Raw genomic sequence first — 13,801 nt, 5'->3', positions numbered from 1 at the left:
CTCTATTAAATTAATATTGTTAAACACTTGTACAATTATTTTATTCTATTAAATATCATAAAAGTCCAATATTTTTACTGCTTCTCTGTCAATAGTTCAATTTTCATATTTATTTTTATATTTTCTACTTTTTTATCAATTTATCTCTATTAAATTAATATTGTTAAACACTTGTACAATTATTTTATTCTATTAAAATGAATCGAACTCCTAACAATTGATTAAAAACTCACCTACTCCACCAACTCGACATTGGAGACGCGTAGTATGTAATTTGCACGTACATACCGTCGCGTGGAGCTAAGAAGTTGAGAAAAGACGTCACAGGTACTGATTTTCTCGTGATTGTAGTTCTATCACTTCTGTCATCTCCAAGCTGGATCTGATAACTCAATATTATTATAATGTTTATGTCCAATATTTCTGAGGAGACGCAAGCCGAGTCATTGTTTATGTTTAGAATACTCAGTCAAAATCCAATGTTTACATCAGTTGTGCCGTCCAGAAACCAATACGAAACAGCCACGAAAGTTTCAGCAAATTTCAGAAAGATCTGAATATGCATACACATATTCAGAAATGGAAATTAGTGGGTGACTTTTGGGGATAAAATGGATATACCCAATTGCCCCCTGACCACACCATGCAAACCTCCTGCTGACATCCTTTCTTCCTTCAGCAAATATTGCTGTTTACGCTATTATATGAAGAGACTTGGTTTTCCTTATTCTTCGTCCTCCGATACCAAGAAAATGCCGGTGAAAGAACTTCTTCTTTCCGCATTTTTTCAGGTGTTCTTTGATAAATTGGTCTTAGGTTTGATGTTAGTGTTAGCCCATTGGGATAGGATTCACATGAAGCTCAAGAATTGGAGCCAAAGGTCGTCGTCTATTCAGGCACAGATCAAAGAGGACGCTGGGGAGAAGCAGTGGCTTCGCAGCGCCATAGATTTGGCTTGTGAGGTGACTGATCTGTTGGATGAGATGGCTTTCTTTCCGGGGTCGGAGGATCTCAAGGAAACTACGAGAAAGGTACTTCTCAATTTGACTCATAACCATTAATATCGATAAGATCATGCCCGCTATTGGTGTTTGCTATTGTTGACATGATAAACTAGAATGACTTGTAGGAAAGAGGGTCACAATTTAGTGATCTGAAACAGATATTCTTGACCACTTAGCTTTCGTTCCTAGCTAGCTCTAAGGAAATAATATTTATAGTTGTAAGATCGAATAACCTTATACGCATAGTATGTGGCCAGTATCTATAGAAACTCGCGCGAAGTGACAGAGAAACAAGTAGTTTACAGAGAGATAGCTTCAACTTAATTGATTTTGTTCATCAGCAGCAGGTAAGTAAAACTATATCACTTCTGCATTTGTTAACTATCTATGAATCGATATTTCACGTGATTCTGGTTTTTGTTTGTATCTATGTAGATACTTGCATATGAATGTCTTCCTAGCATTGCAAGTACGTATGGAAAACAAGAAGAAGATAACATACAACTTCCTCGTATGCACCGGGGGAAATCAAGTAAGTGGAAGAAACAGTATCGTCCAAGCAAGTTGTACCCGAGGAAATCGATCAAGTGGAAGAAGAAGCATCCCCTGAAACACAAGAAAGACCCAAGAACTAGGAACAAGTCAGTGGGGGTTAGTATATTATGCAAGTCAATGCGTTAATCTTTTGTCATTTGGTGTACAACATTAGTCAATTTACCTGTTTGATCCAAACTGTTAAGGATATTACCGGTCCTTCGACATCAACTAAGGAGAACCACGATGGGTTAATCTATTACTTGGTCGACCCGTCAGCATCCCGGATTGCAGCATGGATGTTACAGAGTAGGGCAGAGTATTGCAGCGAACTTTATGAGGAGAAAACTCCTACCCAAATGCATGAGCACATTCATAAAGAAGAATCCTCTCCCCTACATAAAGGGGAAGGCCTGAAAACATCAGTGGAGTTGAATATAGAGCCAAGAATGTTCGCCTTGGGGAAGATTACAGAACAACAAAGTCGCATGGAAAGGAAGCTTGTAGAGCTGGAGAAGATGCTTCAACAAGTTCTCAACTGCATTGAGAAGCGGGTTGCATCCCCAATCTGTGCACAGGACCGCAAAAGAAGACGTGCCCCTAAGCTTCCGCCAGCAAAGAGACAAAAGACACGAGGTCCTGAAGTGGCCAAGTATCCTTACACTCTGCCGCCGTGCAATGTACCTTCCTCTCCTGTTGTCGTCGCCACAAGCAACACTCCGACTCTGTTCTTTTGTTCTTTTTTGTTGTGATAGTAAATATCTAACCTCATGCTAACTTAGTTAAAATAGCCCTCTAAATAAATGAATAAATTCATAAGATGTTCGATACAGTCGTTCCTACTATCCCAACTCTCTCACCGCTTGGTGAGACATTTAGCTTAAAGTAGAAGGGCTACAAGTCATTGTTGACATTTGTAAATTTTATTGAACAAAAGAAATCAATCGTTGACATTGTAAAAAGCTGCTTAAACTTTCTTAACATGAATAAAGTATGATTGTAATCGGTAAATATTAGTGTTGATTAAAATAAAATTTATTTGTGTATCGCCAACATGTTTGATTAAGTATACAAATACTTGGTTGCAGTTTGCTTTTTACCAACCAATATAGAAGAACCAAGAAGAAGACATCTGGTAAAGATGCTGCATGGATATATGTGTCGGATATTTGGGAAGTAAAATAAAAGAATAACGAGAGAAACAATTTGAGAACACAAAAAATTCATATGAAACGTGGAGAATTTATTGGAGAACTCCTATATTTTTTTTTGTTTTTCAAATCCTATATGACAAGAAAATCCTAATTCTAATATGACTAGTTTCCCATTAAAATAATAATAGATAAAATCTTATCAGCATCTTGAGTCATCCAAATCAACATGTATATTAGTAAGAAGCTGGATGGAGATCTTGCAGAATGAAGCAACCTTCTATTGTCAGAAACATTAGACCAACATCAAGTTTTTTGTTTCGCTACATCAATCAACATAAGGTCTATATGAAACTACTTAATGCGATTGAATCTAATTAAATTCAATTAGGAATAATTGAACTGCTAGATTTAATTAGGCAACTGAACGGAGATCTAGCAGAATGGGTACCTTCTGGAACAGAAATGTTTGATCAACAGAGCTGCCAATCAGTTGAGACGCTGTCCAACAAACAAGAAATCCAGAAGAGGCAAGATACCGTTTCTAATGAGTAGTTTATTTGGCTTATTCTGATGGCTAGTTTCATTATAAAACTAGTTACATATTATTTATGACCCAAAGCAAAAGAGCTGATGGGTGCAGAGAATTTATCAGAAGATGAGAAGAATACATAGGTTGGAGGATGGAAAACAAAATGGCCGATAAATCTACTACGAAATCCAGACTCAAGAAGCTTCTTCAAAGCTTCAGTTTAAATTACCTGAAGAGTCAATCACTAATATATGATGTATGAACATATTAGATTAGTTGAGCAACACTTTTTGCACTTGAATGGATGGATTTGATCCGGAGGGAGGTACTTGACTGAAATTATTTGGGGTGGATTTCAAATGACACTTATTTTGATTCTTGAGTATATTTGAAATCCACTACAATTGCTGTTCAAATTACATTAACTTGATATCAAATTCACTTCAATTTTGTCCATTTAATCAAGTCAAAGAATTTGAAATCCATCAATCCAAACACAACCTTAGATTGCTTTTGGATTGATGTATTTCAAATGTATTTTTGTTTTTTAAGAGAAGTAATACCATAAACTTCAAATTCACCCCTATATGTTTATGTAATATTTCATGTTAATTATAATGAATTCAAATTCACCCAATAATGGTGTCATTTGAAATTCATTCTACTTCATAGCATGACATGTAAATAAGTAATGTGGGATTTAAAATTTAATCTATTGTTTCATTGTAACCAATAAAACTATAATCGAAATACATGAATTTGAAATCTATCAATCTACAAATGTTGAGGAATAACCTATGCAGGACAAACGGTGTGAATGGTAGAAAGAACTTCAATATAATACCCAGAGAGTGGTTGTCTTTATGCGTATAATTGTAGAAGAGTTGTAGTCTTAGATGTAATAGAGGAGAGCCAATGTCTTAACTGCTAGTACTAGTGGTTGAGTACAGTAACTTTTCCAGATAAGGTTTAGATGATAGAAATGAGGTCTTGTTGATTCCCCTGCTCAATGTCTGACTTCAAGTCGAGCTTCAAACTTAGGTCATGGTGATCAATGATGTTCGAGATTATTAGGGGATACCTTCCAATGGGAAGAACAGATGATATAAGGATTACACCTTCAAAGTTCGAATTGCGAGCTTGTAGAGTCTTTTTTTCGTAAAGAAAAACCACAAAAAAAAAGAGAATGGTAAAATGAAAAAAATACAAAAGGATATATAGTCATGCAGAAATTTGAGGAAGAAAGTGGGACAAAATTTGGGGGGAGACAAAAAAAAATGGTAGAAAAAGAAAAAAAAAAAAGAAAAAGAAAAAAAGATGTCATTTCAACATATCAAAACCTCTCACTCTCACATTTACATAGTATATATAGAGATTTGCCAACCACCATCCCAAAATTGACCAGCATCAAGGAGTGTATGTTTTCAAAAGCATTAAACAAATAAGATATTCAAGTTCATGAGATTCACTAAAAAATATATTAACATTAACTTATGAAATGTACACAACATTGAGAAAGCTTATTACATATACAAAGAAAGCAAACTGTTGCTTTAAGCTGCAGGCTGAACTTTATAAACCTTAGCAAACTGGAAGATATAAAGCTTCAATTCCTTCTTCCACAGCAAAGTTACTGGTAAATAGTGTAAGGAACATGAAAAGATCAAATATACAAAGAATGGTTGACCATTGATAAAACGACCACCGACCATGATTATCCAATATGATTCTATTCACGGGGTTGTATTCCAATCCAACGTGCATAATCCACCCACCTGCCATTTAGAGTGTGAAAAATTTGATAAAAGAGAGTAAATACAGAGAGATATGTAGACGCTTTCTAGTACAAGAATCTTACATCAATGATCCTAAAAAGGTATTTCCAGTTCGAACAACAAAACATGTTGCACCAAGAATGAGCTTCTGTTGGTGCAGTAAAGGTTCTAAAATACGTTGTTCAATTACCCCAGCAAGTATTTGGTACCTGTACAGAAAATCAAGTGGATTAATAATTGGATAAAATTTCAGTAGTGCAGCGATGATGTAAATGCTACATTGTCTACAAGCAGAATACAAGTGATAAAAGAAAAGTAGCCTATCGCAGAGGTACAAAGGAATGGCAAGAGTCACTAGCGTGCTAATTTGTACCCATCCGTTCAATGAAGTTTTCAATTGATGACTTTAAGGAAAGCGTGTAATCTATAATGTTTTTTTTGCAATGAAGATATATTAATGGATTAGAATAGACTGAATCAGGACAAAAATTGCATCCGTACTCATGCTCCCTATAGCTAGCCAAACAAAAGCTAAATCTGCTCCTTGCGAAACATTTAATGCTTGTAAAAAAAAAGGAGAATGAACTATTTCTAATGCAAGAAAAAAATGTAGAGTGGAAATTATTGAGAACAGAAACATCTTCAGGAAAGGCAGACATGCAACAATAATAATGTATTAGTGTATACCTCAGGTTGCTTGATACTGCCATATAGACACCATAAGCAACACTTGTTGATAGTATAGGCACTTCCTCGGATTCACCGGCATAAGATTTATCAATAACCTTCCGTGTAGCAATCAACAGATTTGTTATGCCTGTTCCCACCTGTAAAACGGACATCATGCAGGCATTCCAATCAATATTCTCCTCCAACGGGTATATGCCAGACCCCAATCATGCAGGACAAGTCAGAGATAAGAATCATGGACGCAAACATCATGAGAAATTATGTGGAAGCAAGAATCATGAAATAATAGAGGCATTGGTTCACAGAACGATTTCAGGAAACCTGTTACATGATTCTAGAAGTAATAGTTGCTAGTTAAGTTTATACATAAAGACATTTCACTCACAAAAATAGGCAATAAGATAGTCGGTAAAATCTGTTCAAGGATGGATCCTCAAATAGAGCTGTTTATGTTTCACTGTGGTTCTCCAGTTAGACATTTTTATATTTTTTTTCTCTCCAGCCCTTATATAAAACTAATCCTGCAATTAAACTCATCAACTTGAATTTTTTTCTCAATTTTTCTACTGTTTTTAGCCTGTTATGAGACACCATTAAGCCTAGGAAGCTCATAAAGATCCCATTAAGGTAGTTAACTCATAAGTCGCAACTCCATAGCTCCCTCGCTCCATATAGGATATCTACACTCACCCCATACTCATTCCTTTGGTCTAAATGTTGGGGCGGTTAACTCCATTAGCTCAGTGTAGATTGGAACCCAACACTATTCAAGAAAAGGAAAAATCAAATATTGAAAGTCACAAAAAAAGCTTCACAACTGTTTGTGAAAGATGGATAGCTTTTACTGGCACGATAAATTAACGATGATTCAGTTGAATGATATGATTATCACATGGGGCAGTTTATGTAGAAAAGATATTTTGATAAGCCACGACTACAAATTGTACTTGTCCAAAGAGATGGTTCATGTCGATGTCAAATTCAATTCTCAAATCCACGGAGGAACATTAGGAATTCCACCGCTAGAAACAGTCACACTAATGCAATTTGTAGGCCCATTCAACATTAGATGTCAATCAACATTTCTTCAATACATGACAATCTCATTTTATGTGCAACTCCCTAGTACCATCCTTATTGCGCATCCAAAATAAACTTTGAGCCAATATTACTCTGATCCCTTAACAACACATGTCTAATCAAAACTCGAGGACCTACTTTGATTCCATTTATCACATCAGGCCTATTGGAGATCAGGTTTACCTCATTTAATCGAGTGTTGTATGAAATATGGTTATCTTAAACACAATTGAAAGATGAATATCATTCTATATGGATGTAAACGAACCGAACTGTTTGTAAGCTATTCGAAATTCGGCTCGGTAAAAAGCTTGATCGAGTTCATTCGTTAAGCCTATCAAACTGAGCCCGAGCTTGATTTCGAGTTCGACAATTTTATCGAGTCAAGCTTGAGCTTAAGGATTTAGCTCTTGAGATCGCGAACATGTTCGTTAATAAGCTCGCGAGCTCTGCTCGTTTAGGTGGCTCATAGGTTCGCTCCTATTTGTGTTGTGAGATATTTCGTAATGGATTTTATGGTTATTTTTATTTGGTATTTGAAATTTGGATGTAGCATTTTGGAATGTTTAATGATGTGTTGAGTTTATGTTTTTTTACTTGTTAGGTTTGTCGTTTCGGTTATTTATGGAAAAAAATTACTCTTTTTTGTTGAGTTTAGAATTAATTGATACAGATGCATTCTATTGTATGTTCGAACTCAATTCTATCTTTAACGACATCGAATAAGACTCAAACTTGAGCTCAATTGCATGCTTGACGAGCTTGAAAACGAGCTCGATTAATGAGCCTGTTTAATGAGTTTTGGTGCTTGCTTAACGAGCCTGAAAACGAGCTCGCTTAACGAGACGAGCTAGATCCAAACTTGTTAAATATGACAAACGAGCTATTAATGAACCGAGCTCGAGCCTTTGTATATATTAAACGAGCTGAGCTCGAGCCTCATGACAAAAACTCGAACCGAGCTCGAGGCTTTATATATATATTGTAAAGAAATGAGGCTTGGACCTAACTCACCTCAAAAGCTAGCTCAAGAAGTGAGGGTTGCCCTTGTCTATATAAATGGCTCTCAGGTTATTTAGCCAACCGATGTGGGACACAAACTAAGACACCAACACACCCCTCTCACGCCCAGGAATAAAACGACTGGAGCGTGGAGATATTAACGGGTGGCCAGCTATGGGACGGGTGAGGCCAACTATGGGTCGTCCAACACATATCGATGGAACCCGAGCTCTGATACCATGTTAAGAAATGAGACTTGGACCTAACTCACCTCAAAAGCTAGCTCGAGAGGTGAGGGTTGCCCTTGTCTATATTAAGGGCTCCCAGGAACTCTATCCTACCGATGTGGGACAATATTTCAACATATATTAAACGAGCTGAGCTCAAGCCTGATACTGTTCGGCTCGACTCATTTACATCCTTACCATTACATAATTGAAAGCCGTTCTTTTTTGGTATTTAATGATTGAGGGCAAAACATGCCGAAGTTAGAATGTGTTTCGACAGGGGTATTGGAAGCATGGATTTCAAATTCATGATTTTAAATACATTTGACTTGTTCGGATGAATATCAAATTCACTCTTATTTAATTCAGGTATATTTATTAACAATGGACTTCAAATTTACCCAAAACAAGTTTTACTTAAAATTGATTGTCAAATCAAATCCCTTCACTTAAATCTACTTGTCCAACTGCAAGCTTCATGATCTACAACTTATGCACTACTCGAAGAGTTGACGTACCAGAGATGCGCTAGTTCCGACAACAAAAAGCTTCCCTCCATTTCTCTGAACAACAGTTGAGAACAAACACTCAAAACTCATTGAATATAACTGTGATTGAAAATTGTTGAATAAGTAATTACTTACCACTATTGCTCCTATTCTTTGTAAAAATGAATAAGATGTTCCTGCCAAGGCAACCTGCAGCAGCACCAAAATTTCATTTAACAACTGTATTTTAGGGCTTTTTCACCTTGGAAACAAAATTTTATATGTCCAATATATATGCAAGAAGAATTAATGGCATAACAAAACATGACCTGAAATGCATTATCTGGGCACCCGTAAAAGAATTTATTGAGACCTCCTGCAGTTATGGCTAGAGGTGGTCGGAGAGAAACAGTGGGAGCAGGTAGCCAAACAAGCATGAAATCTGCAATAATTGCCATTACCTGAACACAGATTATCAGACAATATTGACAAAACAGGGAATGAATTAAAACCATATGACAAAAACAAATTAACACTAAAAATTAAGCAATATCACAGAAAGTTGACAACATATGAAGATGGGAAAGTTCAATCATTTGGCCATTTATTCAGCACATATTATTAGGATACCGCACAGAGCAATGTATCCAACTGAAAAGCGCAGCTGCGCCTTATCTTTCCAGTTTCCATGTTGCATATCAGAAAACACATGAACATTTAGAAATAATCTGGAGAAGTATATTTCTTGTACGCTGATTTTCATCAAATTCAATGAATATCTGTATTCTTCCCTGAATCCAAATTTTTTTTTTTTTGATAGGATCTTCCCAGAATCCAAAATTAACTGTAAACAAACAGTATATACACCCCCACCCCCAACCCTACGGTGCCTAGGGTGATTGCTATATAACAAAATAATGGTTATACCAGTTGATGAAAGAAGCGACACCAACAAATAGTTTTTTTCACTCTTAATTCCTTCAGTTTAGAAATCCACACAGAAGATGCACAACTAACTTCAAGATGAACAGTTCATAGTAATGCTCAATTCCATGGATCAGGATCTAGAACTAATAAGCATTCATTTAATGCACAGGGAGACCATTATAAACGTCGATTGATTGCCTACTTCACAAATAATAGGAGTTTATACACCCATCCTATTCCACAATAAAAGATTCAAGTATCGTTTGCCTCATAAAATTTTAGGTGGTAAACCTGGTACATCATTGTGCCCGTTCGAGGTAACAGAACGATTTAGTAAGAAATTTTGAAATTAAAGTAGCACATTTTCCAGAACCAGTCAGAATAAAATCATGTGATAGCAAGCATACCACATCAGCAAAGACGAAATCCAGCTCCTTGGAAAACTTTTCTCGACGCCTTTCCAGCTCTGCAGCAGTCTGGAGAACAGCAGCAAATATGATCATATGCTCTAATTGCATGATGACACAAGATCTAACAAAAGATTCAACATGAGAAGCTTTGAGGGGTTATAACTGAATCCAACACAGAAATAATGGCTAAAAAGGCAATGTAACAGACTAAAAGAAAAGGTTGAACACAATAACTTGGCACATATATGCCAAGGCTAAATAGCAAACTTCCAATTAATTTCAACATTTGGATTACATAATAGATCCTCTAGTACTAAAGTAACAGCTATTTTCTAGACCAATCAAGGATAAACGTGAAACGTTTTGTAGCCAAGCCTCATACCAAATATACAAATCAACGAATGAAACACCATATATTGTTTCAATAAGTTTAAGGAAAATCAGCAACCTTAGTAAAGATCCCAACACCACATTCAATAGCTACTTTAGTCAAGAAAAGATCATCTGCAAGCAATCTCTCCTTAAACCCTCCAAACCTGAGCAACCAGCCTAGAAAAGGAGATTTCTCGAGCTCGAAAAACCGATACACTATGGAACCCGGAACTTTCCCTGCTTCAATGGCGGCTGCCAAGTCCTTGGGAATGCTATCCAGTGACCTGCCCACTTCAGCCAAGGCCATGATCGCCTCCGCCCTGTTTCTCTCTCCTGCATCTCCATCGCTGTCTCCTCCTCCGCCACCACCAGAGCCTCCGCTTCCGCCTCCGCCTACATTTCCTCCTCCGTCTCCACCAGAGAAGGAGACGAACGAAGGGCGACGTGGAGTAAGACGGGATTCGAGTTTTAATGAAAAAGTAGAGGTAGCCAATAACGGATAGGTGATGGAACACGCAGGCCAGTGGCGGTGATTTCTGCTACTTGGGGTCGGAGAAACGATGATTTGGGTTGCGGGCCGAGAAAAGGAGGCGCTTGCCATGGTGATAAGCGCGACAGAAAACGGCGGCGGCCTTCCGGTGGCAGTTGGGTGGTTGTGGAAGCGGTGAGTGAAACTGCACAGTTGACTTCGAATCTCAGCACCCCCAGCTCAACTCTACCATTCACTCAAGAATCATACAATCATCACAAATTTTATTTTTTTTATTATGATAATGTTTCATTATATTATTTTTTCAAATAAAAACATTAATTAAATATATAAATGATAAAATCTTATTTTTATATCAAGGCTAAACATATTTTAAAAAATAAAAATCATATTTAATTTTTTTTGCAAAAATATACAATTGGTTGGTCGTGAAAATTTGATCGAAATTTATTCAATTCAAAACACACAAAAACTTATGTGAGATATTGTCACAAATTAATTTTTTTTAGGGCGATCTTCAATTTGAATTTTTATACATAAAACATTATTATTCATTATAAATATAAAACTGAGTTGTCCAGTCCTATAAAAAATATATAGAGCGTTTCACAAAAAAAGTTATTAAAAAAGATTTTACTAACTTTAATTTATAGTAAATAAAGTATTAAATATTCAAATCCCCAGTAAATATTATAATCATGATTACATATTCGATTGCAATAAAATACAAGAAGATATGATCATAAGAATTTTTATTACTATCTTAGAAACAATAGTTGTTTCCACTTAAAACTTTATTACACTAAAAAACTATAAGATAGTGGATAGAATGTTGCCACTTGGATTTGAAAAAGAATTGGTTTTATATTATTATTATTATCAGCTATATAATTATATAATATTTGTGTCTTTTAAAAATAAGTTAATATGAAGAAAAAAAATTTATAATCTTTTGTATTTAGACGTTGAAAATATTTTCTTAGTAATTAAACTTGACTATGATTTTAAAATCAACGGTTTTGATTCTGATTTCGGTTTGAGTTTGAACCGAATTGGACTAAAATTATTTTTGAAATTTGAACGGTAAAAAGAAAATCGTTAGTTGACCTAAAAATGTGAGAGGTCTTAGCTGTCGAAAGAGAGTTGACGGTTGGTTGAAAGGTGAGATGAGGGAGGCAACTCGTACAATGATGAAAATATAATAATTGTTATAAAAAAATAAAAATTTATAACAAAAAGTAAAAATTTTAAAACTCAAAATATATCAAACTCTATATTTTATAAAAAAAAATTTCTCTTAAATTGTGATATTTTACACAAATGGAGAGAGTTATTTATAGATCTCATTTGGAGATAATTCCAACAATTAATACATAATCATCTACATCATCACACACTAATTTTCAAAATTTTACAACTCAATTTTTAAAATTCAACTTTAAATAATTTTCAACACTCCCCTTGTGATGATGATCATGATATAGTGACTGTATTAATTACGTGTTTTTTTATACTGCATCGTGACCGGCTAAATCGGTGTGAATAAATTCTACTGGCAAGCGTACCAGGTCAAGTAATAGAAAAGTGAATAAAATCAGATATCGTACCCACAGGGACTGTATAATTATGAATACCAGAATATGATTATTTCTACTTAATCTAGACTAATTAAAAAGGGTGATGAAAATTCAAGTTTTAAACTTAAAACTTAAATTGCAATTAAAATTCAACTTCAACTCAATGAGAACGCAACAAAGATATTTGGATTAAATTCAATATTGAAAAAAAGCTCGATCAAGGACTCACGTAGGTACCAGACAATTCATGTAACAAGAAGTCAATTTAAGACTCAGACTTAATCTTAATTCACGGAAATTCTCCTAATTTGTTCAAAGGATTATTTCTAGAACAATCAAACCTATTCAAATATTGACGGATTAATCTTTCGTAATTCTAATCAAATGTGAATGCATGTATAACTGTGAGAATTCAGTTTACACTCAAACCTCATATTGAAATCAAATTCTATTTCTAGTTGGTTTTAAAACATGTTAATTATCAAAGTGATCGAAATCGAAACTCCTCTGTTGAATTGGAATCAATTAACATGCAAGCAAATAACTGGCCAAATAATTCACAAGACAAATATAAATTCGATAATCAATAAAATCAAATCAAGTCTGAAAATTCTTGAATAAACCATCAAGTTTTCTACATAAATTGTCTGACTCAATCACGTGGCCTTGATCGAAGAAAGAAAACTACTCCAAGTTCAACATAATTCAAAAGCAAAAGTTTTTACTCCAAAACATCAATCAAAAATAAAAAATAAAAAGAAAAGAAGAAAGGTAGAATTGAAGATGATGTTGGCCGCCTCTTACCTTCAACAAAGTTTTGTAACCCTTATTCTGATTAATAGATTGATATTTATATGCTCAAGGGTTTTCAAAAGATAGTATCTTTTCCGAGCAAGAATTTCCTTTTTAAAAAACTCTGCACGCATCGCTCGCTCGAGCGAGCAATCTTCTGTCTCACAAGATTTTGTGGCACGTCTAGCTCGCTCGAGCGAGCTCAAGTCTCGCTCGAGCGAGCGATCTTCTGGAAATTATATTTGCCCTCTCTGGCTCGCTCGAGTGAGCATAGACCTTCGCTCGAGCGAGTCCTATTCTGTTCAAATTTTTGTTTTTTCCCGAGTTTTCCTACAAAATGGACTAGGAAGAGCATCATACAGATAAATGAATTAAACATGCTAAAGCTAAATTAAACAATAACAAAAACAGATGAATGCACGAAAAACAAACAAAAAAATATGCATATAAAACATAGTTATCAACTCCCTCATACTTAAGCCTTGCTCGCCCTCGAGCAAGACATGCAAAAACAAAATGCAAACAATGACATAAGTAAGGGCGATTCATGAGGGTGCACAACCTCCGAGAAGTTCAATCACAAAACAAAATCACACACGCTCTCAACTTTTCATAATAAACCTTCGGTTTAACGTGAACGTGTGTGTGTGAACTATCATTGCAGTTTCATACAACTTAGACCGAAATCGTTTCAAAACTGCTTAGCGACCTATGTAAAATCAGTGCAAGTTTCACTCTTCAAGTGTCCAT

General features: G+C 35.4%; 2 protein-coding genes across 2 annotated transcripts; one reads left to right on the top strand and one right to left on the bottom strand.

Moving 5' to 3' along the window:
• Nucleotides 1-437: 437 nt before the first annotated feature.
• LOC140870732 (uncharacterized) lies at nucleotides 438-2,848 on the top strand. Its single transcript, XM_073273129.1, has 3 exons — nucleotides 438-1,031; nucleotides 1,440-1,655; nucleotides 1,745-2,848. The coding sequence occupies exons 1-3, from the start codon at nucleotides 612-614 to the stop codon at nucleotides 2,288-2,290; spliced, it is 1,182 nt and encodes a 393-aa protein (XP_073129230.1). The 5' UTR covers nucleotides 438-611; the 3' UTR covers nucleotides 2,291-2,848.
• Nucleotides 2,849-4,649: 1,801 nt separating this feature from the next.
• On the bottom strand, nucleotides 4,650-10,917 carry LOC140870733 (protein RETICULATA-RELATED 4, chloroplastic-like). Its single transcript, XM_073273130.1, has 8 exons — nucleotides 10,269-10,917; nucleotides 9,818-9,886; nucleotides 8,813-8,944; nucleotides 8,640-8,693; nucleotides 8,514-8,558; nucleotides 5,684-5,823; nucleotides 5,080-5,205; nucleotides 4,650-4,996 (listed from the first exon to the last, which is right to left on the bottom strand). Exons 1-8 carry the CDS (start codon nucleotides 10,791-10,793, stop codon nucleotides 4,951-4,953), a joined length of 1,137 nt encoding a protein of 378 aa, XP_073129231.1. The 5' UTR covers nucleotides 10,794-10,917; the 3' UTR covers nucleotides 4,650-4,950.
• Nucleotides 10,918-13,801: the final 2,884 nt, after the last annotated feature.

Source organism: Henckelia pumila, unplaced genomic scaffold (assembly GCF_033568475.1).
Source record: "Henckelia pumila isolate YLH828 unplaced genomic scaffold, ASM3356847v2 CTG_19:::fragment_3, whole genome shotgun sequence".
Classification (NCBI taxonomy): Eukaryota; Viridiplantae; Streptophyta; class Magnoliopsida; order Lamiales; family Gesneriaceae; genus Henckelia; species Henckelia pumila.
This window is presented reverse-complemented; position numbering and strand designations above follow the sequence as displayed.

Bases quoted from the DNA above. Each gene is read 5' to 3' on its own strand.
- LOC140870732 (XM_073273129.1), top strand. From the start codon at position 612: ATGGATATACCCAATTGCCCCCTGACCACACCATGCAAACCTCCTGCT. The intron at 1,032-1,439 runs GTACTTCTCAAT...GTATCTATGTAG, and splicing joins TCAAGGAAACTACGAGAAAG to ATACTTGCATATGAATGTCT. The intron at 1,656-1,744 runs GTTAGTATATTA...CAAACTGTTAAG, and splicing joins CTAGGAACAAGTCAGTGGGG to GATATTACCGGTCCTTCGAC.
- LOC140870733 (XM_073273130.1), bottom strand. From the start codon at position 10,793: ATGGCAAGCGCCTCCTTTTCTCGGCCCGCAACCCAAATCATCGTTTCT. The intron at 9,887-10,268 runs GTTGCTGATTTT...GCTGTTCTCCAG, and splicing joins GTGTTGGGATCTTTACTAAG to ACTGCTGCAGAGCTGGAAAG. The intron at 4,997-5,079 runs GTAAGATTCTTG...TCTAAATGGCAG, and splicing joins ACCTTTTTAGGATCATTGAT to GTGGGTGGATTATGCACGTT.